Raw genomic sequence first — 22,862 nt, forward strand, 5'->3', positions numbered from 1 at the left:
TAAAGAACAAGTAAATTATTGTCTCTGTCATGAACTAGAGGTGATGAGAGGGCAACAGAAAAGAGATCAATTTGAGGCTACTTAGTTTCCCTTCCTTGGATACAAAAATGCACAGAAGCACAGCAAGATGGCCCCAGCAAAATATTGGTGTGGATATCCTGAAGTCTATGTGGAGAAATTCAATCTTTAATTTTTCCATATTTGCTAGTCAGAAACTCTGTATTTTCTTTTAAAAAAAATAACTGAAGGGCAACGGAACACATTCAACATTAAATATTCACATACTGTTTTTGACAGCTTATTAAGCTTATATTAACTGTACTGTCATATTTCATATTGCACCTTGAATTGCAGTGTGGGGTCTTGGTCCTGTTTATCTCTGTAAATGAAGTGGGTGGGGCTTTTTTGGTAGTTTTATTTATTTGTAGATATCCAATGACTGTAATTTTTGTAATACATTAAAACTCAGTAAGAACTGTATTAAAAAAACAAAACCTTGGTAACTCTCCATCCATAGCCTGTCAGACCCATAAGGAAGACACTTCCACACCCGCACACCACCACTCTGACACCTCTTCCTGGAGGCAGGTGATGCTATTTGGACCCGGGGGTGGGACTGATGTTCTGGGCTACTGAGCTAGCCCACTACTCTGCCCACATGTGTTCTGTCTTTTGAACACCATATGGTCACCAGAACACTATGAGGAATCAGAAATTGTCCAGAGCACATGACCTCTCCCCCAACTGGATGGGACAAATAGTTTTATTTGTGTCACTAAGATCCCAGGTACACTATGGAAAAGAATGTTATTTTTGGGATTGTGAAATGGAATTCAAGTCTTAGGACATAGATCTTATACATAGGTAAATGTAGCTAATATATTCTTCAGAAGGAAATATCGCTGATTTTGTTCTGTTTTCTTCTTTTATTCACAGCAATCCTTTGAAATTATATCTATTGTAGTGAGGAAAATGTGCCCATCTCTACCAGACACTTCTGAATTCATTTTAAAATGATACTTAACTTAACATAACTGCTATTGAAAAGTAACACATTTCCTATCCATCATATCTAAGAAGCCTGAGCGATATCTTCATGCCAGTTATTTCAGGACAAGAAACTGGAGCTTACCTTATCCCTGACATTGGTTTACAAAATGATATTTCACTGATTTCAGCACATATATAATCTTGGCTTCATATAGAGCATGTTACGAGGCAAATTGTTACCATTGTAAAACCATTTTTAGAAAGCATGGAAGTAATTTTGCCTGTGACTATATAAATTAGCTACTGAATATTTCCATTTAAGCATGTCAGTCACAAAAGCAAAGTTTAGAAACATAGAATTAAATAGCTCTGATTGTATCCTTTGAAGATGAAAGACCATACCAACATATTGTTCTTTTCCAAGCACAATATTACTATTCATACAATCTATCTACAGTGGTACCTCGGGTTAAGAACTTAATTTGTTCCAGAGGTCTGTTCTTAACCTGAAATGGTTCTTAACCTGAGGCACGCTTTCGCTAATGGGGCCTCTCAATGCCGCTGCGCTGCTGGCACACAATTTCCGTTCTTATCCTGGGGCAAAGTTCTTAACCTAGAGCAACCACTTCCTGGTTAGCGGAGTTTGTAACCCGAAGCATCTGTAACCTGAAGCGTCTGTAACCTGAGGTATCACTGTAATCTATGGTTGAATTTCTTTTGACAATGTGCCAAAAATGCAAATATTTAAAAGGACGAATTTGGAAGGCTTATTTGGAAACAATGCATAGAAGTTGTAGGGGCAGAGCTGTCAAGCAGAACCAAAGGTGTCAGACAGTAGAACCACTAATGTGGAGGCCCAACCTGACAAAATAGCACTCTGAGCTCAACAGCAGTAATCCTAGAAGGGTGTAGTGGTGGTAGCTAGGGGACATCACTGTCACCACAAAATATTCACACAGTCTTAATGGCAGCACTCTTGCTGAGGCACGTTCAAGGCACCAGAATGTCTGCTGTCCCTATTCCTTTGTGGGTTAGGATCAAGCTTTCTATGATTCTAATGTCTTCCCCCAATGTTTTTGTTTAATTTTAAAGTCAAGCAGCTGCAGGAAGCCACAACTGGGATCAGAAGCTTACACAGAGAGGAGACTGCTCCTCCTTTTCCTTGTTAAAATCACTTTTGATTGTGTTTGCTCTCACTCCACTTCACCCTTGAGCAAACAACATAATTTATAATGTCCCCCATTTACATAAGAGCAGGTCATCTAATCATTTTCAAAATGTGGATACATGGAAATCCACATTCCTGCCTCATATTAGGGAAGGAAAGGAAAATAGAGCCTTACCTTGTAGCCTATGGTCTTGCGATAATAAAGAATCTCTTTTTCAAGGAGTTCAAACAACCGTGGGGGGAAGAACTGGAAATCTTGAATATTTGGCTGTTTCGGAGGTCGTGGAGCCTTTGAAATTAAACATATATACCATTAATGCTACATGTTTGTCTTTGGACATGTTGCAACATGTTTTTATATAAAAAAGGTTATTAAAGGCTGAGGTTGGGAGGTGGGTGTAACTAGTATGAACTACCAAACTGTCCTCTCACCTTTGGGATTTTTGGTTCACTAACTCGAAGAGCTTCTCTGAAATAGGCATCCACAGCATAGTTGGCTTTGCGTTCTCGTTTTGGAGGCTCTATCCATTCCATCATGCTCAGCTAGAAAACAAATAAGATCAAAACTTTTTAAAAATACCAAAAGATAATTCTAATTCTAAGCAAATCACTTAGTTCAAGAGGGGTTACTTTAGAATAGCATTTCTTTCAGGTTTTGTTTTTTAATTTCCAACTCCTCTTTGAAACCTGATAGTTTTTGAATAAGCAGAAGAAATAAGTTTTGTATGTTTTCATGTTCCTCTTGTAAGCAGACAGTAGACTGGCTAACATTCAAACATGAATTATATTATTATGTCATCAGCACAAATACCAAACTTCATTGCCACATCCTAATCTGCACTATTAGTGATTTTTTAAAAAAAAAACCAACCCTCTCTCACAAACAAGGAGAGAAACCAACAAAACATTTCAAACACATTAACTTGAAACCAGGCTCATAATCCTTGCCTCGTTAAATGAAGAGGGTAGGCCTTATGTTGCCCAGTTGCATGAACTATAACAGAACTAAAGAACAGAGTTCACTTTTCAGCAAGTTTCTTTCACTTCACTTAAGAAAACTAGCAGTTCTTTGCTTTAACAGAATCTTCCAATCCAAGGTATGCATTTATTTGTAGGCTCTTAAAAGAATGTTAGACATCTACCATGAAATAAATTGCTGCTCTTATAGCTTTATTGTCCCATTTCGTACAGTGATAGATTGCTTTCATTCATTTCTTTTCTTCAGTTATTATACCCTCACATTATGGACAGAATTCCATTCTAGTATCTTTCTGAACAGAGGCCTCTCAGTCTGCCTACATATCCTTTTAACTTCTGTCTTACAGTATTTTTTCCTCTGCATATGCAACAGTTCTATAGTGTTCATGCTGAACACATTTTACATTATTATGGACTCCCTCAAAAACAGGTAAGTGAACTGAATTAGTTTTCTAATGTGAAACATACAATTATGTCTTGTTACAGCAAGCTTCATTTGTTTTCTCTGAATGTTCAAATTCCAGGCATCAAAAGAAAGATGTGTTCTCAGGACTCTTTCTTTTTGATAGATATACTATAAGCCTGGTTAATGCCCCTACAAAGTGCTATAGGTAAAGTGAATCAAAGGGGGGGGGGAGTACATTGAAATCCTACATCTTCCCTACATAACCTGCTCTGAATATTAGGAGTGTTTGTTGTTAACCTTTTTGAAGTGGAACTTTATTCACTTACCGTATTTTTCGCCCTATAGGACGCACTTTTTCCCCTCCAAAAATGAAGGGGAAATGTGTGTGCGGCCTATGGGGCGAATGCAGGCTTTCGCTGAAGCCTGGAGAGCGAGAGGGGTCGGTGCGCACCGACCCCTCTTGCTCTCCAGGCTTCAGGAAGCTATCCGCAAGCCGTGGGAGCCTGGCGGGAAGTCGCGCCGGGCTCCCACGGTTTGCAGAGAGCTGCCTGCATCCCAAAGCCTGGGGCGTGCAGCGGAGCGCACCCCGGGCTTCAGGCAGCTCTCCGCAAGCCTAGGGAGCCCGGCACGACGTCGCGCCGGGCTCCCTAGGCTTGCAGATAGCAGCCTGTTCTGGGGGCTGGGGTCGGGGAATTTATTTCCCCCCCCAAAAAAAACTAGGTGCGCCCTATGGGCCGGTGCGCCCTATGGGGTGAAAAGTACGGTAACAGTACAATGCAAACACATTTATACTTATCAGTACAGCAGAAAGGTACCTTTTGTTTTCCTCTATAATCTTCACCTTCAAAATTGTACAAACTCATTTCTGTGTCCATAGTGAAATTTCGGAGAGAGCTCTCACCCATTTTTTGCAAACGCTCATTCATTTCAGCTGTCTAAAGCAGGCCACCAAAAATAAAATGAAGTTAATCTTTAGAAAACCCATTTTTCATCAATAAAACATAAAAACTGATTTGATAAGATACTTGAATAGCTAAATCAGACAGACTTGATTCTTTTTTGTTAATTCAAAGCAGATGATTATAGAGACAGAAGATGAGCAACAATGAAAGTAATGGTAACATACAGAACCATCCAAATCCTCTCACCTTTTTTTCACCTCTTTCTAAAATAGTGGTAATATCTTCATCAGTCAGTTCACTGTCCTTGGAAGCAAATACATGTGTTGCTCCATGTCGGATCATCTGTAGCATTTCATCTTTTGCCAGTTTATTAGACTGCTGATCAATAAGTCTCCCTGACACAGGAAACAAAGTCACAGTTTTAATGCAAAACTTCTCAGCTTTTTCATACCAGAGTTATAAAGGGACTCCAGTTAGAACCTGTAGTAAGGCAGAGGGGTAAGAATGAATCCTAATACATGATTTACAAAAATGCATAAGTTTTAAAAATAAATTCTATAGGTGTAGGTAATGAGCTAAAGTAAGCATCACATTAAACTAATGTCATTTTATAGATTCATCAAACTAACTCTTGAACATTTTTTCTTACTGCAGAGATGGAGAACTTTTTGGTTCCATGGGTCAGAAACTTATAAGGATTAGCCTAACAGGCCAAATTTGACCAGTGGGTGAGGATGCTCACCTGACAAAATCTCTTGTGCAGCTTTGCAACATTCCTCCTACAAGCCTGGCCAATTTGAGGTTTAAAAGGGAAACGTGGGGAGATTTACAAAGGCTTTAAAACAACCCCTACACTCCCATTTCAGCCTCTTGAAACAGAAGTGTCCTGTTTGAGGCGCTTCTTCTTTAAGCAAGTGAATGGGCAGCGGCAGCAGGGCAGGTGCTCGCCTACCTCACTGCTGTCACTGCCCATCCACTGACTTTTGAAGCACAAGCTGCTTCAAACAGGGCTTTTGCAATGTACTTTAATCCTTGTTCATCAGATGATAGGAATAGGCATGCAGCCAATGCAGGATTAAATCCTTTCCTCCCACCCCAGTTACACCAGCTGATGGGGGTGGTGCAGTCTGGGGAAGATGCCTTCATGAGCCAAACTGGACTCTGTGGCAAGCCAAGACTGGTCCATGGGCCAAAGGTTTGCCACCTCTGCCTTGCTGTCACTGCTAAGGAACATAACATATTTGGAAAGCATAGCCTACTTGTTTGGCATTGAGGGGCACATCAGAAATGTAAGATAGAAGGATGCTGAGCATTCAGCGTGCTTCAGCTGTATTACATTAACATAACTTAGATATTTTTATGACCACAGTGGCCATTCAACTAACATTTGTGGACAAAAGCATTTATTTTGCAATATTCTGGTTCATATGTGAAAAATATGAGACAGGCTTTGAAAATCTTTAGGACTTCAAAATCATAAGAGATGTTGAGCAAAGAAAATAGTCTTCTTTTACAACCATTTTTTGTTTCCAATCCCAATTATTTCACACAGTATTTTTAGAACATCCCCCTGGAATCCTTAAGTGCCTAGAGCATCCAAAAGCTGACATTATAACAAAGATGTTGCAGACTGCAGAAAAATCCCTTGAGCTTATGTATGGCTTATGAGTTTTATGTTGCCCACCCAGCATTTATATATTTTACTTCTTTTTTTAAAAAACTTGATAACAAATGGGATGCCTGACCTACATAATGTTTCATAGTCACAAAGTTTCAACTACTTCAATAGAGCTTTCACCAGCTGAAAGCTAAATTCTAATCTGCTTTACAAAATTAATCTTTGCTAACATTAAGTCAATGTTTAGAGTAACACTTTACATATCCTAACCATAAAAGGCCTGTTGGTTTTGAGGGTCTTCTGCGTGAATGAGTAGAGAGTGGTCAATAATTATCTATGCTGAAATATCCTTGCTACAAAAGAGCCTGGTTTTATCTTAAATAATTGCTTTTTGTTTGTATAACAACTCACTCATCTCTCCAAAATAGTGTGTGGGATGACAACTGGCACTGTGACTCTTTTTTATGACAAGAAACAGAGGTGATCAGATAGCGGCTTGCCCAGCAAAAAAATTTAAAAGCTGGGTTTCCTAGGTGAATTGCAAAACACTCTACTAGAATATCTATCTAACTATCTATTCCTTTTCATGACAAACATTTGCCGCCTCAGGCACATGATGACCGCGGCCGGTGCAGGGAGGGCCTCCAGAATGGACACAGGAGACGGGTATTGAGTTGAATTATGCCACAACTTTATTGATTACAGGAAAGGAGTAGGTTTGGCTATGGCAATGGGCATGTATCCAGCAACAGGCAGCCTGCATGCTACCTGATAGGAACTCAGTGGGGTTGACCTTGTGCTGCTAAGTCGCCCCCAACATGGATTGGGTGCCATGACACTGCGCAGGCCGCCATTGGGAGAGTTGAATTGGCCCATTTCTCTCCCTCTGGACTCCCAGACAGTCACTCCTCTTGGACCCCTCTAACAGGGTTCCCTTGAAACAAAGAACTCACCCAATGCCTTATCCACCAAAGTTGTGACGGATGCTATGAGGTAGGCAAAAACCTGCAAGCTGGCCAATTCGTTTGTAGGAGAAAATTCCTCCCTATCCCTGAATATGGCAACCGCATAAGCCATAGCAAGCTCCATATGTCAACTTGCCCTTTTCCCCCAATGGACAATCCCTTAACAGTCTGAGCGGGTGGGAAGATCCTGTGTCGATCTACAAAGAGGGTGGCCTGCACCTGGCCACTCCCTTAAAAATAAGCCAGGGGCAGGTTGGGCTCAGCCCCCATGCTCTTCCCCTTGATGGGCCTTGCAGGCACTGACCACCCCTACCTGGAGGTCCATTGCAGCTGGAGGGGGGGCACCAGGTGACCATCCTCTCCCCCACCCATGTAGGAAGGTGACAGGCTCCCCGGACCAGCCGCGGCCGTGCCATGCGGCAAATGCCGCCCACCCGGATCCTCAGGTGAGCGACTATTTAGCCACTAACAGTTAAATATTATGCAGTACCTTGCTGTATAACTATTGAGTCTAGCCTCAGTTTTATCTCAGCTCTCTCTACAATTCTCTCTTCAACAGTGTTGTCTGTGATAAGTCGGAATACTCGAACTCGCTTCTTTTGACCAATACGATGTGCTCGATCCTAAATCACAAAAATGGCAAATTTAAATAAAAGCATCCTGGCACATATGTAATTGAAATTCTGACAAAAGAAAAAAGAACCACACACTGCCCTGTAATTATTAAGGTTAGCACAAATGAAAATATTTTTCATTGTTGTTTATTTTAATTGTTTACCCTATTTTTAGAAGTCCTTCAAAGCTGGCATGTATTAACATAAGCAGCTTGTTATTCTGTTTTCTCTTTCTCTCAATTCATTTTAACGGCAGCAGCTGCACCAAGACTTGAACTGGGGCAAGTCATTTGCAAAGTCTACTTATTTTTTTCTTTAACAGAATGAGATACCACCTTTAAACTTTTGCTTTTTCAGCAGGTCTTCAGCTTAGCTGAAGCATGGGAAACAGGTAGCCTTCCAAAAGATATTTACTGGGCTGCAACACCCATAGTCCCACATCCTGACAGAAGCTGATGGGTGCTGATGGCCAACATGTTCCCCATCACTATCTCAGATTGTTAATAGTGTTTTAGTTCTCCCAAATGATTGGCTTCTATGTGCTTCTGTTTTAATATTTAATTATTTATTTGTTATTTTGTTATGATTTTAGAGGAAATACAACAGCCTGAGTGCTTTAAAAAAAAGCAGAAAAGTGAATATAGATAACCAAATTATTATTTTTTTTAAAAAAAAGATTTCCTAGTCAACAAAGGCCTAGCAACTGCTGCATTATCCACATTCAGAAATATTCTGTTAACTGTTCTCTTTTGGGTCTGTGCAATGTGGCTATGCCCAAATGCATCAGTGTGACAATGTGCTGCACTGCACTGGCACTTCTACGTGTACCTATGTTCTTTCTATTAGCATTTGACAGACCCCTATATTGAGATGCAGACTAGTAGCATCACTTTATGCATGTGACATTTGACCCCTTCACCCTTAAACTCCTGAATAAACAGTTATCCTGGTGAATAGACAGCTAATCCCTTTTTTCACACTAGTCAACTAGTCTAATTATTTTTTTTGTAACTGAAATCTAGAATCATTAAGGACATGGACTCAGTCTCTTCAAGGGCTCCCTTACCACTGGGCAAAACTATAATCTGCTTCCAGTAAAGGGTCAGCTTTTACCAATCTCACTCCCATAAATATGTGAAGAATCACCCAGTTTTTAGTCACCTTGGAAACATCCAAGCAGGTGACTAAAGATGCTCTTACACTCTCAGAATCTCTTTCCTGCAAGGAATTTTGCACAAGCTCTGAAAACCAAGACTCTACTCCTGCAGGTAAAATGCAGCAAGCTAAGCTAGACTGATTTTGATTTGATTTTAAATGTGTTTCCCTTCCCCTACTTTTTCTTCCTTTCCCCTTTCCATACACTGACAGCTGACTTCAAAGGGATTTCTACTGAATTTCTCACTAAAATTGTCCCTGTGTTCTAGACTACATGGTTATCTAACTACCTTTGTATTCTAAGGAGAGTTCACAAGGCTCTGTAAAGATTTGGTGTCCTCTGGCCTTTGGAAAAGTGAAAGTAAAGTGCCCATTTATTTTTCTCTAGAGATGGACTGAACCGAGGGTCCTTGTCTGTAGGAGTTAGAAACCTCCAAAGCAGCTGGACAGTTTAGGGTATGTTGGGAGGTTCAACCTGACTAGAAGAAGCCTATCAGGATTCCTTTCTGGTGAATCAATCCTACAGGTGATCCACCAGTAGGAAAAGATCTCCCCAAATCTAACACAAGACATTGGAAATTATTTGGTTGGAGTGGTTAATTGCCACAAAAGTGATGGGGAGTCCTTGATCCTGTTTACAGGCATATTCAAAGTCTCCACTTCCACATCCCTCCCTAACCCAGTGCCTTCCAGTCCACTCATACTAAGACTCCACTTCATCCTTTAACTCTTGAATAGCTCCTTGGGATAAATTCCCCAGCCCACTGCCAAATCTACCACAACTGAATAGACAGCTACTCCCCCTCTTAACAGGGAACAAATTGGACATTTCTTCCCTGGATCCCTGCAGTTGTTATGGGCTCACAGCTGCAGGTCCTATTCATACCTATAGTGTGGTGCTGATGACACCAAGGTCGCAGGTTCGATCTCCTAAGAGACAGCTGCATATTCCTGCATTGCAGGGGGTTGGACTAGATGATCCTCAGGTTCCCTTGCAACTCTATGATTTTATAATTCTAACACCAACCATGATTTGGTATTATGAAAGATAGGCCCAGGTGCTCCCCCTTCCTCTTATATTCACCCACACCTGTTTTTTATTACACATGAAGCAAGCCAAAGCCAGCTTCCTAGGCTCTTGGCTCTCTGAAAGATTGCTCCAAGCCTGCCTCTCAGCTCCACAGGCACAGCCTATCAGTTCTAACTATCCTGTTGTTACTACAGTAGAAGCTCTAGCTTTGCATGAGACATTCCAAGAGTACTCACCATTGCTTGTAGATCGACTTGTGGGTTCCAGTCAGAGTCGTAGAGGATAACAACATCAGCTGTTGCTAAATTAATCCCCAGGCCTCCAGCTCTTGTACTCAGCATAAAAATAAACTTTCTGCTGTTGGGAGCATTAAAGGTGTCTATTGCTTCCTATAAAAGGAAAACAATTTAAAATTGCAGGGATTTCATGAAAATAACTTGTTTACGGGGTATTAAAATTGCATAAGTTGCTTATTTTCCCTTGAAAAGCTGTTGGGCTAAATATGGACAAAGTAAGATCACCGTGAATCAAAATAATTTCCTTCAACTTGAAGGAACCAATGAATCACAGATAACCTTCTAGATGCTTATTTCTCACAGGTACTGTGTAAATGCATCTTTCACTTGACTGTTTAAACACAAATTAGAAGACTGAATGATATGAAAGAAACTCAAAGGACCATTTAATAACACTAGATCAATCCCTGTTTATAAGGCATGCCATAAAAGAAACCCTTATTTAGCAAGATAGCACTCAGGGAAGCTTAAATGCCAACAGAGAAATGACTAGCCACCGTATAAGAGCAACTGGACAGCTACTGTCAAGGCTCCAACATGCCTCCAGGATAGAATGGAATGAAAATCCAATGAGCTACATAAATCCTTCTCACCTCTCTCTCTTCGTGCGGTGTTTGCCCATCTAATCGACAATACTCATAGCCCCGCCACATACAATAATCTTCCAGTATATCCAGCAGACGGGTCATTTGGCTAAAAATGAGAACTCTGGAACCTGAGAGACAAATAAGTTATAAGACTACAATTCATCACACTGCTGAACTTACACTTATATGAAATAAAAGTATGTTCTCTGTCCCATACACTGTCTCTCCATTTTACTCTATCCTTTCTTCTACAGCTTCTGGTACTGCTCCTTCCCCTCTATAACTTTCTCTCAGTTCGTAAGTCTCTTCCCCATACTAAAAACTGGCTTTCCCCATTCCAATCTGATGTCTTCTGCTTCACTGGTATCTCCCTAGTCTCAGGAATTCCACCCCAAAGGTCTACAGCAGTAACAACTGGCCTTCTCAATTTTGGATCCTGATAATTGCAACCCACTACTTTTCGTCCATTTAAAATACCACTTTGTACACATCTATTTGGCTAAGGTGTGGAACCCTGGGTAGGTGCAATATGTGCCTCTGCAGAACACAGACATATTGCACATCACCTTGGGCTGCCCTGCTGAAGGCCAGGTCTTCTACAAGAGGAATGGCAGGGTTTGTTCCCAATACATTACTTTAAGGTCCCCATTTTGGGGCACTGTATTCTTTGCCATATGAATAGATGGATGAATTAAAAGGGATAAATTCATAGACCCACCTGCAGTGGGAACTAAATCTGCACTCTTCCCCAGTTGACCCCAGGTTTTTCCCCATCTAGGCTGCATCCAGAAATGCATCCCATCTGCCCCTTTTCATTCAGTGGGATCCACCAGAGAACCTTAAAATTTCTTTCCCTCATAGTTTCACCCGGGGTTCTGTTTTCTTGGTCATGCCACAATGACTAAATACATTTCTAAATGAACAGTGACTCATAACAAGCCCTTCTTACCCTGCTCTTTGAGTTTTGATAGTAATTTATCCAGAGCAACCATTTTGCCACTGTTGGTCACAAGATGAGTATCAGTGGTATAGGGTGGGCCAGGTTCGGCACCATCAAAGAGGTATGGGTGATTACAGCACTTCCGCAGCTGCATCAGAATGTTCAACAGCCGCATCTTATCCATTTTTCCAGCCGAATTTAAGATATCAATATCTTTCATTAGGATCTTGGTGTACCTAAAAGGTTATTGGACAATTTAAAAACAACTCTTTGTCCTTGGACGTATGAAAGCATACAAATATGAAGGCATCTAAATCCCAATGCTTTACACATTTACACAGTGGCAACTGGCATTTATTTAGATGTGGTTTGCGTCTCTAATATTATTTTATTTTTCTGCAAAATATGATTCTAACAAAGATTCATTAGCACTAGCTGCACACACATCAGATTTGACAGTGGTTGGGGACAGGGAGGCCACTCCAAGCACAGACTAGGAGAAAGATAGGAAACAATGGGACAAGTTTCTGCACTTTCTGAAGCCCCCAGCTGAGTTTATCCTGAAGTGCTACCATGGGCCAAGCATGGGCAGGAAACCCTGCTACACGACCATAGTGAAACACAAATACCCATGTCCAGCTTAGCTCAAACACAACATCCTGCCCCAAAGCTACTGAATCTGGATATTAAAGTGGTAGCCAAGAGATACGCTGCCTCCTTCATCACACATCCACAAGCTAATTCCTGGCTTACAGCGAGGGACTGCATCTCTGACACCATTCCACTCTTTCTCTGTATACGAATTTCCTTAGCTCCATGTTGGAACTGAGGAAAAATTGTTTTTAAACCTAAGGTTCACACCATGTAGAATGGCCTTGCTTCATCTCATCCTGAAACCAAGTTTCTGTCTTCTGTTTCTCTGAGGTGACAGCTCACAGTACAAAACACAGACAGAATATAGGGAATTGATTTTATTTTTCATCTACATAGATACCTGTATGGATTATAATATTTAGCATTTATATAGTACATTTCAAGTGTACAAAGTGCTTCACATACACTGTCTCAGTAATATTTACTATAGTACTGTAAGGTAGGTCAGTACTATTATTTCTCTATTACAGACTAAGGTACGGGGTTGGGACTGAGATGTGGTAGCTTGCCCAATGTGTAGCTTAAATCATATGTAGGTTTGAAGCGGGTCTTTACTGTTAATATGTTATTGTTACTATGTTAGGCCAGTATAATAGACTGATTTTAAATTAAATTTTAAAAAAGAATCTTACCATTCCCTTTGCATTTTGCTGAGTCCTAGATAAATTTTTACTTCTTTTTTAGGAGGCAAGCTCTTCTCCACCTCAGCTTTTATACGCCGTAACAAAAATGGCTTCAAAACCTAAAAATCAACACATCAACACATTTTACACATTGCTACAAGTCAGCATTTCAAGTATTTGTTTTGCCAGTGTCCTAGACACTTATACTGCTCTTATGATGCCTTTTCCTAATCCTAATTTTTTGAGGCTACTTGAGGTGGGAGAGCATGCAGAATACATGACCATTTCTCATGGTGTTTCTAGGACAAACAGGAGCAACTAGGACCCCCTTACACAGAATGTATCTCCTAAAGACCTTGGTATCACAAATTGTGAAAGGAAAGTTTCAAGATGCGCCTCATTCTAAATACATTTACTGAGTGTATAGTATAAATAACTGGATGCTTTGCTTCTGTTGGGAAAAGACACAAAGGCACACATAAATAGTTATGTTAATAAGTAGTAAACAAATGACTGCCTCACCAGAATTCCACAAATTCTGTCTTATATCACATCACAATCTACACAACACATAGCCTTCATTTCTCAGAAATGTACATTAAGATGTTACACTAAGAATCATTTATTTCAGAAAGCAGAATTGCCATACTTACTGCGTGAAGTCTCTCTACAAGTTTTTGATCACCAAGGCAATTTTTAGTGTCAAACCATGAATCAAAGTCCTGTAAAAATTATGTTGTTGTTACTGGGTTTGTTGTTACTGTGTTTGTACTTTCAAAACTCAAGGGGAAATTTTAGTAAACTAGAAACGAAACTGTCCACTGGAAACAGTGTGTCAAGTTCTTCCCTTCTTTAACATCTAGTAAAGCATACCTATGCCCTGACATTATTATATTTCTGCCACAGATGTGCATCACTAGCAGGGGGGCATACGTGAACAGGCACAAGCAAATGTTGTTACAAATTGTGAAAAGCATCCCTGTATCTCATATAATGTGCAGATCCACTTAAAATGTGGCCCAAAGTGGCTGAACCAACTTCTCAAAGCAGTTCCACCTACCCCTCCCTTCAAATGCTCGTGTAGAATACACTGACTAAAAGCTAAGTCAATAGGAAACAATGCAGTTTGGATACACCAATACTATAAACTAATACTTGCATCTGAAAGATGCACTGACGATTTAGTCCCTCTCCTCCTGTAAAATGTCCTCTACCCACACTGACCATTTCAGTTGCTCATTATGCAACTTCACTATGTAACAGTACAGTCATACCCATGTTACGTCCGCTTCATGTTACATTCTTTCAAGTTATGCCCCACGGCAACCCGGAAGTACCGGAAAGGGTTACTTCCGGGTTTCACCGCTCGCGCATGCGCAGAAATGGCAAATTACAACCTGCCTGTGCGCAGATGCGCCACTGCGAGTTGCATTCTTTTCATGTTGCGAATGGGCCTCCGGAACAGATTGTGTTTGCAACCAGAGGTACCACTGTATTAAGAATCTGCTACATAATTTTTTTCCTAACTTCCCTCTCTATTCATTTACCTTCTCTTAAGAATGTAAACCATTATAATATGATAAAAAGATAACTTAAATTATTGGCAAAAGTTAGGTTACCATATAAAGTGTGCAAAACCAAAAAATAGGACTTTAACATAATGTACAATCTCACCTCTGCAGAATTGAAGACATCGGGCAAAAGGAAATTGAGCAATGCCCATAGTTCATGAAGATTATTCTGTAAGGGAGTTCCTGTTAATAGCAACCGATTTGTTGTCTTGAACTCTCGAACAATTTCAGAGAGCTAGGAAATTTTTTAGAAGAGCACTTGTTACTACTACATTACTACCATACTCCAGGATACATTTTTTACAAATGAAAGTACATACAAAGTATTTCAAAATGAAGCTCCAAACTCCCATAACCTAAGATAATAATTACAAGCATTATTAATAGTTCAGATGTAACAGTGTTTTAAATTCTTCATTTTTCCCCTGCCTGCCATTCTGAAAGGAATTATTTTTTAACTTCCCATTTTTTTACTTCCTATTGCTTCCTATTTTCTCAAAGTGTACAAAAAGTTATCCTTCCATTCAAGAGTTACCAGATTTTTCCACTATCCTAGTATTCTGTAGTATTTCTCTAGGTATCTACAGAAATAAAGCTTAGGCTCACCTTAGATTTTTCATTCTTGATTCGATGGGCTTCATCAATCACCAGATACCTCCAGTTGAATTTTTTGAAAACAGACTTCTCTTTAATTACCATTTCATAGGAGGTAACACACACATCCCACTCTCCAGGCATCATAACATCGCGGATAAAAGCAGCCTAATGAAAAATGAACATGGTAAACACTTCTAGATAGGTAAGCTGAATAGGGCCACCTAACTCATTTGGAAGCTGCTCCTGCAGCCATATACTAGTTATAAGGGGAAAGCATTTCACAAAAATGAAGAAGAATTGGAAGGTGGGGAGGAAATCAAGTTCCATAAAGGCTAATACGATGACTCACCCACCCCCCCAGTAAATAAATAAAAATCAATGATGACAAATATATATTTAAAAATAAAGGAGGGGAGGGATAAGTGAATGCCTCTTCTCAGATGAACCATGGTGTGACATATGCATCTTAAAATGATGTCATTCATTAATACATACAAAACTTTTATATCCCGCCCCTTCTCCAAACGGAGTCTGAGGGGGCTAGCAAGAATAAACAACACAGCCATACAAAATTTGATAAAAAGTTAAAAAACAAAATCATAGTAAAACAATAAGAACATTAGTGATGTATGGTTTAACCTGTAAACTGCTGTGCACAATTATGATGCTATACAAATGCAATGGTGGAAAGGCATTACACTCCCAACTTGAAAAGCAAGTCACTTCTTTATATAGTGCTCACTTACCCTGGCATCCTTGTCTCCAATGAGACAAACGGCACGTAGAGATGGAACCCAGCGTTTAAATTCATTCATCCAGTTGTGCAAAGTCGATTTGGGGACCAGAACCATGTGTGGGCCAGGAATGTTTCGGTAATGTTTCAGATAGCCCAGCAATGCAATTGTTTGCAGAGTCTTTCCTAGACCCTACAATAGTATTAAAAATTATTTAAAGTTATGCATCATTGTTAGCAGCACTGAACTGATTTCCATTTATAATAATGAGTAGAAAAGTTTACGAACATGGTACAATTTATGGAATAGAAATCTGCCATAATTTCAATATATTGCAATATGCAAATTACAACTCTGTTTAGAGTTTGTTTTGAGATAATAAAACTACAGCTTCTCATAAGCATTCCTCTGCAATATGCATGAATTATTACAGAGAATGAATTTTTTAATTACATTTTGCTCTTAGCAACTGAATATTTGAGTCTCAGTCTGTACTACTGCTATGCATTATGCATCTTTTCTTTGAATTACACACAATTGTTATTCCTTGACTCTCTGAGTTCAGTAAATTTTCTACATACCAAAGAGAAAATGGCCACATAATACTAGGAAATGCTAATGGCAGGCAAGTTGTGATACTTATCTCCTCTGTCACCATATTGAATTCTATTTCCACCAAAGTTCAACAGACCTGCTGTCAATGAACCCATGAGAAATCTTTCATGAGCTCAGTCAATAGTACGTCAGTTTAGACATAGTGATCTTCATCTAACACATCATGGTTTGTCAGAGAGAGCAAGCATTGTGCTGCCTTCTCTCGTCTTCTATGCCACAACAGTATTAATTCTGCAGTTTGTTAAGCCATAGTTTCCCATTTCATCTGAACCAGGAAACTCTGGTTTATTAATCCTGAACTATAAAAAATAAAATGAAACCATGATCAGATCCTGGTCCGTAGTTCAAGATTAATAAACCAGTTTCCCAGTTCAGATGTTATGGGAAAATGTTGCTTAACGAACTCCAAAAGCAATGTATTGTGGTGCTCATAATACAACACTCTTGATCAAATAAACCATGATTTATTAGACCAAGATCATTATGCCTTAACTGGCAGCACAATTCACAACTAAGAAAATGAATGGGACATTTACTATTTATTTCAATAAGGGTTGGGAACAGTTTGCAACCATTTATTTATAGTTGTCATCTTAGCAGCCATTAATTACTTTCATTACCTGGGGCAAGCAACAATCATGTAGAGGCAACCAGACAGAAAGCTCAAGTAAATTGAGGGTCAATTGGTTCTTCTTTCCTGTCACCCCAATCAGGCACCACAAATGACTAACATGGACATATGACAGGATAAATTTGTTCTTCCATGAATGCCATCAGGGAGTCACATTCTTCTAGCCAATTTCATCTGACTAGCTTATTAGGAATCATAGCTTATCAGAATCACAAAGATAATAAGAAACACCATTGCTTTTAGTAATAGCTGTATGATATCTGAAGACAATGGATTTAAAATCTTACTCCAAATATTCTCCAGTTAGCTAATAATTATGGGCTAAGTATGCTGAAGAGACTTATTCCCAAAGTTGTACTAAAACCACCTGGATTACTTAGAGCATAGGAAATGTGGACTCCAATCTAAAACTGTTCTTTAAATTCATGAGAGTTTAAAAAGTAGTTTGAGGATTTGACAAGGGAGACATCATTGGAGGTCCACATCTGGCTTATGGCCACTGACTTCAATGAGAATTACATTTTTATTTAAAACCATTTTTTTTCTGCTTGGAGAATTGTCTTCTTCCAAGAGATATACACTTCACTTCCACCCCAAAGATGTACTCCAAAAAGAAAGCTTTTTACCATTTCATCTGCCAAAATGCCGTTCACGCCATTTTCGTAAAGGGAGATCATCCAGTTCAACCCCCTAACCTGATAGTCTCGTAACGTTCCTCCTTTAACATCTGCAAAGCACATAAAATGTGACTTTTTATCTATATGCTTGATTATACTATTATTTCCTAACTCGTTTAAGAAAATGGAAAAAGATTTTAATAAATATACTCACACGAAGGCGATTCCTCAAATCTAATACACACATTTGAGGTTTTTCGACTTTCTGAAAGTAGCTCTTCATCCTCCTCTTGCTCTGTGCGCCTATGGCGATAACTGAAGAAAAAATGAAGAAACTAGTCAAACCTATGATGTGCTTTCCACAAGGACCTTTTCGTATGCCACAAAAGGCCTGCCTTTTTTCCTGTAGTAGAGCAAGGAATCTCAAATAAGTTCCTCTAACTCACTCCACAAGGAAGGACTATATGAACATGAAACATGTTCATTAAGGGGTGGGACAGCCCCTGTCCCAATTCCTTCCTGCCTACTCAATCAGCCATTTCCTCACACGTTTGGTAGCCCTTCTTTTCTCTCTTCACTTCCTTTTGAGGCTACTCTTCATACATGGGACAGGAAAGGAGGATGAATTTAGACCAGTGTCAGGACATTATGCCTACCATCTTTTCCCCTCTCTAGAGCTGCTGAATTCCAACTATCTTGGACAATTCTTCAAGCCATGCATCAAAGCCATCCTGAGGAGGCACGGAGGTTTGAGGAACCTCCTGGATGACAAGACCAGCAAAGCAAAAACCATCCTCAGCAGTGGCTTTATCTCTCCTCTCCACTAGGGCAAAGAACAAGGCCATGAGGCAGATATTGCAAAGGCCAGTGAGGTCATGGTTTGCTTCAATCTGGCCAACAGGGCCTGATCTATGACCACAGAGGGTGTTCATACTTGAAGAGGGTATCCTCCCGCTATTAAGTCCCCGCACCTCAAATTCTACTGGAAAACAAAAACCCAGGATCGGCCAGAGAGAGGTGCTTCTCACTGGAGGGTAGACCTTTGTGGGGTTAAGAAGGGAAGTAGGCCTAGTGGCAGTGCACAATCCCAAAACAGTAAAGGGCAAAAAAAATCCTCATTGGCTCTCTTCTCCCCATGCCTGAATTTGCTGGCCATCTCAGCTTCAGGAGATGGCACTTTCACTCTCTCAAACCACACCCCACCCTTGTCAGGCATAAAAGCCATGATTCGACCAGCACAGAGCTGGAGAATAGCACAGTCCTGAGGCAGCCAAGCTGCAGGGACAGGCAGGGGAAGCAGCAGGCTGCAGCAAAGGTATCAGACCCCAAACTATCAGCTTAATCAGCTTCACCCTAGCCTAAGAAACTAGACCACAGGACCCCTTTTAATGAAGGCTCGAGCCATGATCCTCGCCCCACCAGCAAACCTAAATCAAGAGGAGACAGGTTCTGCATAGTAGGTGTGGTCCAGTTGCCATGGGCAAGGAGACACCCCGGGAGCCTCAAGTAGAGCATCCTTCCATTCCAGGAGCATATTATGGCAAAGGTTCATTGCAAGATGAGGCTGTACCACAAAGTCACAGTCAGTGACATGATGGCTTACTCTGTTTTTAGGTTTTCTAGGGTTTTTATGGTTTTCTGGGAGTGTTCTAGCTTTAGGCAACTTTGCTTATATGTTTGATGGCCAGGAACATAACTCCCATGTAAATTGCAAGTTACCTGTACAGGTTTGCATATAAAAGATGCACTACATTAAACATACATAGATTTAATATCAAACAGTAATTTAAATTAAAAAGACATACTCTCCAGCCGAAAGTAAGCTCTGCTTTTCATCCTTTTTTATTCGTGGTCGTCCAAGTTTCACTTTCAGGGGAGATGTTGGTGATTTCTGCGCCGCAGGTTGAATAAAATGTGCAAAGAGTTCTGTCTGCTTCAACAGGAATTCAAATCTCTTGGCTCGATCTGTTTTCTGTATTCAAGGCAACAAACACAGTATTTAGTATTCTATTCCACTTTTTCAGAAAATATCCTCACAAAGTGGGCAAATGCAGTGTAGAAAAATGACCAAACAACAAAGTACAAAAATACATTTTGAAACTTTTAAAATACCTCAAAGCCTTACAAGAATCCATTCATAAACAAGCATGGCAGCAAAATAATATATCAAATCCAATATAAACTGCACTCTTCCTAATCAAGAATACAATCTTTTCTCAACTTCCGTAGTGTAAACCTGAAGATCTCAGAGAAATCTCAGAAAAATACAAGATAAAAACACAAATTACGTAAGAAAAACAAGAACATAAACAAACCAATAACACACACCCTTCCATTAACACATTTAAAAGGATGGAGGATGTTAATCAGCCAAAGGTCTGATTGAAGAAGAATGTTTTTGCCTGGCACCTAAAAGTATATAATAAAGTCACCAGGTGAACCTCCCTGGAGAGAGAATCCACAAAGGGAGAGCCACTGCAGAAAAGACCCATTCTCATACTGCCAACCTTTGGACCTCTCATGGAGGAGGCATACCAAGAAGGGCCTCTGATGATTATCGCAGGTTCCCAGTAGGTTCTTTGGGAAGAAGTAGTTCCTGAGGTATTGAGATCCTCAGCCATGTAAAACTTCATAGTTCAAAACCAACACTTTGAATTGGGCCTGAAAACTAATTGGCAGCCAATGCAGTCAGTCCAGGATTGGTGTAAGATGCTCAAATTGTCTTGCCCTGTGAGGAACCTAGCCACCGAATTCTGCACCAGCCAAAGTTTCTGAACTGTCTTCAGAGGCAGTCCTACGTATAACACATTGCAGTAATCTAACCTAGAAGTTACCAAAGCATAGACAACAGTAGTTAGAATATCACTGTCCAGATTATGGGTGCAGCTGGGCTACCAGCCAAAGCTGATAGAAAGCACTCCAGACCCGTGAGACACCTGAGTCCTAAGCGACAGCAAAAGATCCGGAAGTACCCCCAGGTTGCTTACACACTTCTTCCAAGGAGGTATAGCCCCATCAAGAGCAGGCAACCTCCCATCCATCCTGTCTAGGGAACCACGCACTAAGAGTGCCTCATTCTTATCTGGATTGAGCTTCAGTGTGTTGGCTCTCATCTAGTCCATTATCAAGGCAAGACAACAGTCCAACATACCCACTGAAGGTTCCATGGAGCCAAAGAGCAGTCCCCATCCAAGTAGAAGTGGAACCACTACAAAGTGGTGCCACCCAGGGAACCAATATGGCTCTACGAAGCAGGAAAGGGCACCCAGGAGCGATCTTATCAACAGCCCAATCTATTCAGATGTTCCAGAGGTCAGCCAGTGCTTAGACAGGAGCACCCTTCATATCAGCCAGAATATTCCACAGAACTGTCTTGAAATCTACTGGCTCTATTAGCTGCTAAGGGCGGACCATTCCAAAAGGTCCACTGCCTCTGCAGAGAGGAAAGGGTGCTGAAAGTCTAGATCTCAACAGGAAGTGATCTGACCATGACAAGCAACTGATGTCAATATCCCCCATCTTCAGATTACCCTTTCTGCCAAGTTGAGAAAACAAGATCCAGAATGTGACCTGCAACATGCATTAGACCAGTGACATACTGTGACAGCCCCATGGTTTCATGGCATATTCTACATAGTTCTTCTTTTGTAAGGATGGCCTAAGTAAGAAACAGCTGGGGAATTGTAGTGGCTATGAAAATAAAGCTGCAATCCTATACACATTTACCTAAGAATAAGCCCCATTAAGATGAGTAATAACATTTTTTTATTTGTACCCCACCCATCTGACTGGCTTGCCCCAGCCAACATATATAAAAGCATGCTTAGGAGTATACATGCTTATGATTACACTGTGAACCAAGAAGTCCAGAATTCTAATTCTGTCTCTGTCACAAACACACTAGGTGACTACTAACAAGCCACACTTTCTCTGCTTCCCATCTCCAGCATGGTAGCAATATTTATCATTATCCAGCTCTACAAGTCTATCTGTAGCTGCTTCTGTCCCCTCCCACTAGAGACCAAAGCCTGGAAACTAGACTATGACAAATGTCAGACTAGAACAGGGAAGACCTGGTCTCAAATTCTCATTCAGCCATAAACCCACTGAATGACCTTGGATCAGTCACCCTTGGGACATCCATCTTTCTCTCCCCACCCGCCATGGTTTCTTCCTAAAATGGCTACAGCCAACCTGCAAATGAAAAGAGAAAGGAAAAACTGATCTGTCTGATTTCTCCTGCTCGCTGGCCGATCTCTCTCCCCACCTTCCTCTATCTTTTCCATCTGAAAATAGTTGCAGTCAACCAGCAAAGCACAAACAAAGATATGGGAAAACTCCAGCTATCTGAATCAGCCATGCATGTAGTAGGGTTTGGGCATATTTTTTTATATTTGGATAAATGGACAACAAACATTCAGATAGTGGGACCTGCATGTATATACAAATGTTAAGCAGTTTATTTTAATTTAAGCTAAAAAGGATAGCATAACATTTCACCACATGAGGGCAACATAACACAGCATAAAATTTCTTGATGCTTTGAGGCCTTTTGTGGGGGAAAGCATTTAACATACATACACAGGATTTGAAAAAGAACAGACTAAAACTGAGCAGAGCTCTATTTAGAATAATAAGCAAGAGCTTCCTGTATTTTCTGGTTAATTCTTCCTTTGCTTTTCTGTCTTTTTGAGACACTGCTCAGGAAGTATGCTGAAGCTAAGGTTTTAAAGAATGAGCAAAGGGGAGATACAAATTTCTTCAAGTCCAAAAATAACATACACTCTGTAGTAGGCACACAATAATATCCTACACATGTCTACTTAGAAATAATGCTCCCAAGTAAATGTGTATAAGATTACAACCACACTATCTTTCTACAAACTTGGAAGCAACAATACACAACTCCTTCAAAGAACCAGGAAACCAGCCAGGTGTCAGCTGTTTTTAACTTGAAGACTGTCTTAATGTTTGTCTCCTTACTTACAGGAGTTCTTGAGGCAGATTTTGAATACTGGCTGAAAAGTCCGATTCCATTAGCAGCTCTGAGAAACTGCAGGATGGCTGCTATAATGTTATCATACTTGGGCAGCTGAATTTAATTCTTGACAGAATTTCATAGAAACAAGTGAATGATTAAATGTTGGTTATCATTCAGTTTCCTCTTCAAT

The 22,862-nt window shown here is 40.3% G+C and overlaps 1 protein-coding gene across 1 annotated transcript in view; it reads right to left on the reverse strand.

The window, feature by feature from the left end:
- Window positions 1–22,862, reverse strand: part of SMARCA1 (SNF2 related chromatin remodeling ATPase 1) — a 47,856-nt gene that overhangs the window by 18,644 nt on the left and 6,350 nt on the right. The window contains exons 3-18 of the mRNA XM_083484996.1: window positions 19,497–19,663; window positions 17,906–18,006; window positions 17,701–17,801; window positions 15,841–16,020; window positions 15,104–15,259; window positions 14,601–14,732; window positions 13,580–13,648; window positions 12,936–13,045; window positions 11,659–11,885; window positions 10,716–10,837; window positions 10,063–10,215; window positions 7,518–7,650; window positions 4,691–4,839; window positions 4,358–4,477; window positions 2,591–2,701; window positions 2,334–2,447 (exon numbers count right to left, since the gene is read on the reverse strand). Of these exons, the coding sequence (XP_083341122.1) occupies window positions 2,334–2,447; window positions 2,591–2,701; window positions 4,358–4,477; window positions 4,691–4,839; window positions 7,518–7,650; window positions 10,063–10,215; window positions 10,716–10,837; window positions 11,659–11,885; window positions 12,936–13,045; window positions 13,580–13,648; window positions 14,601–14,732; window positions 15,104–15,259; window positions 15,841–16,020; window positions 17,701–17,801; window positions 17,906–18,006; window positions 19,497–19,663 (2,145 nt within the window). The remainder of the gene's footprint in view (window positions 1–2,333; window positions 2,448–2,590; window positions 2,702–4,357; window positions 4,478–4,690; window positions 4,840–7,517; window positions 7,651–10,062; window positions 10,216–10,715; window positions 10,838–11,658; window positions 11,886–12,935; window positions 13,046–13,579; window positions 13,649–14,600; window positions 14,733–15,103; window positions 15,260–15,840; window positions 16,021–17,700; window positions 17,802–17,905; window positions 18,007–19,496; window positions 19,664–22,862) is intronic.

The sequence above is a fragment of the Podarcis liolepis genome, assembly GCF_965112155.1.
Source record: "Podarcis liolepis genome assembly, chromosome: Z".
NCBI lineage: Eukaryota > Metazoa > Chordata > Lepidosauria > Squamata > Lacertidae > Podarcis > Podarcis liolepis.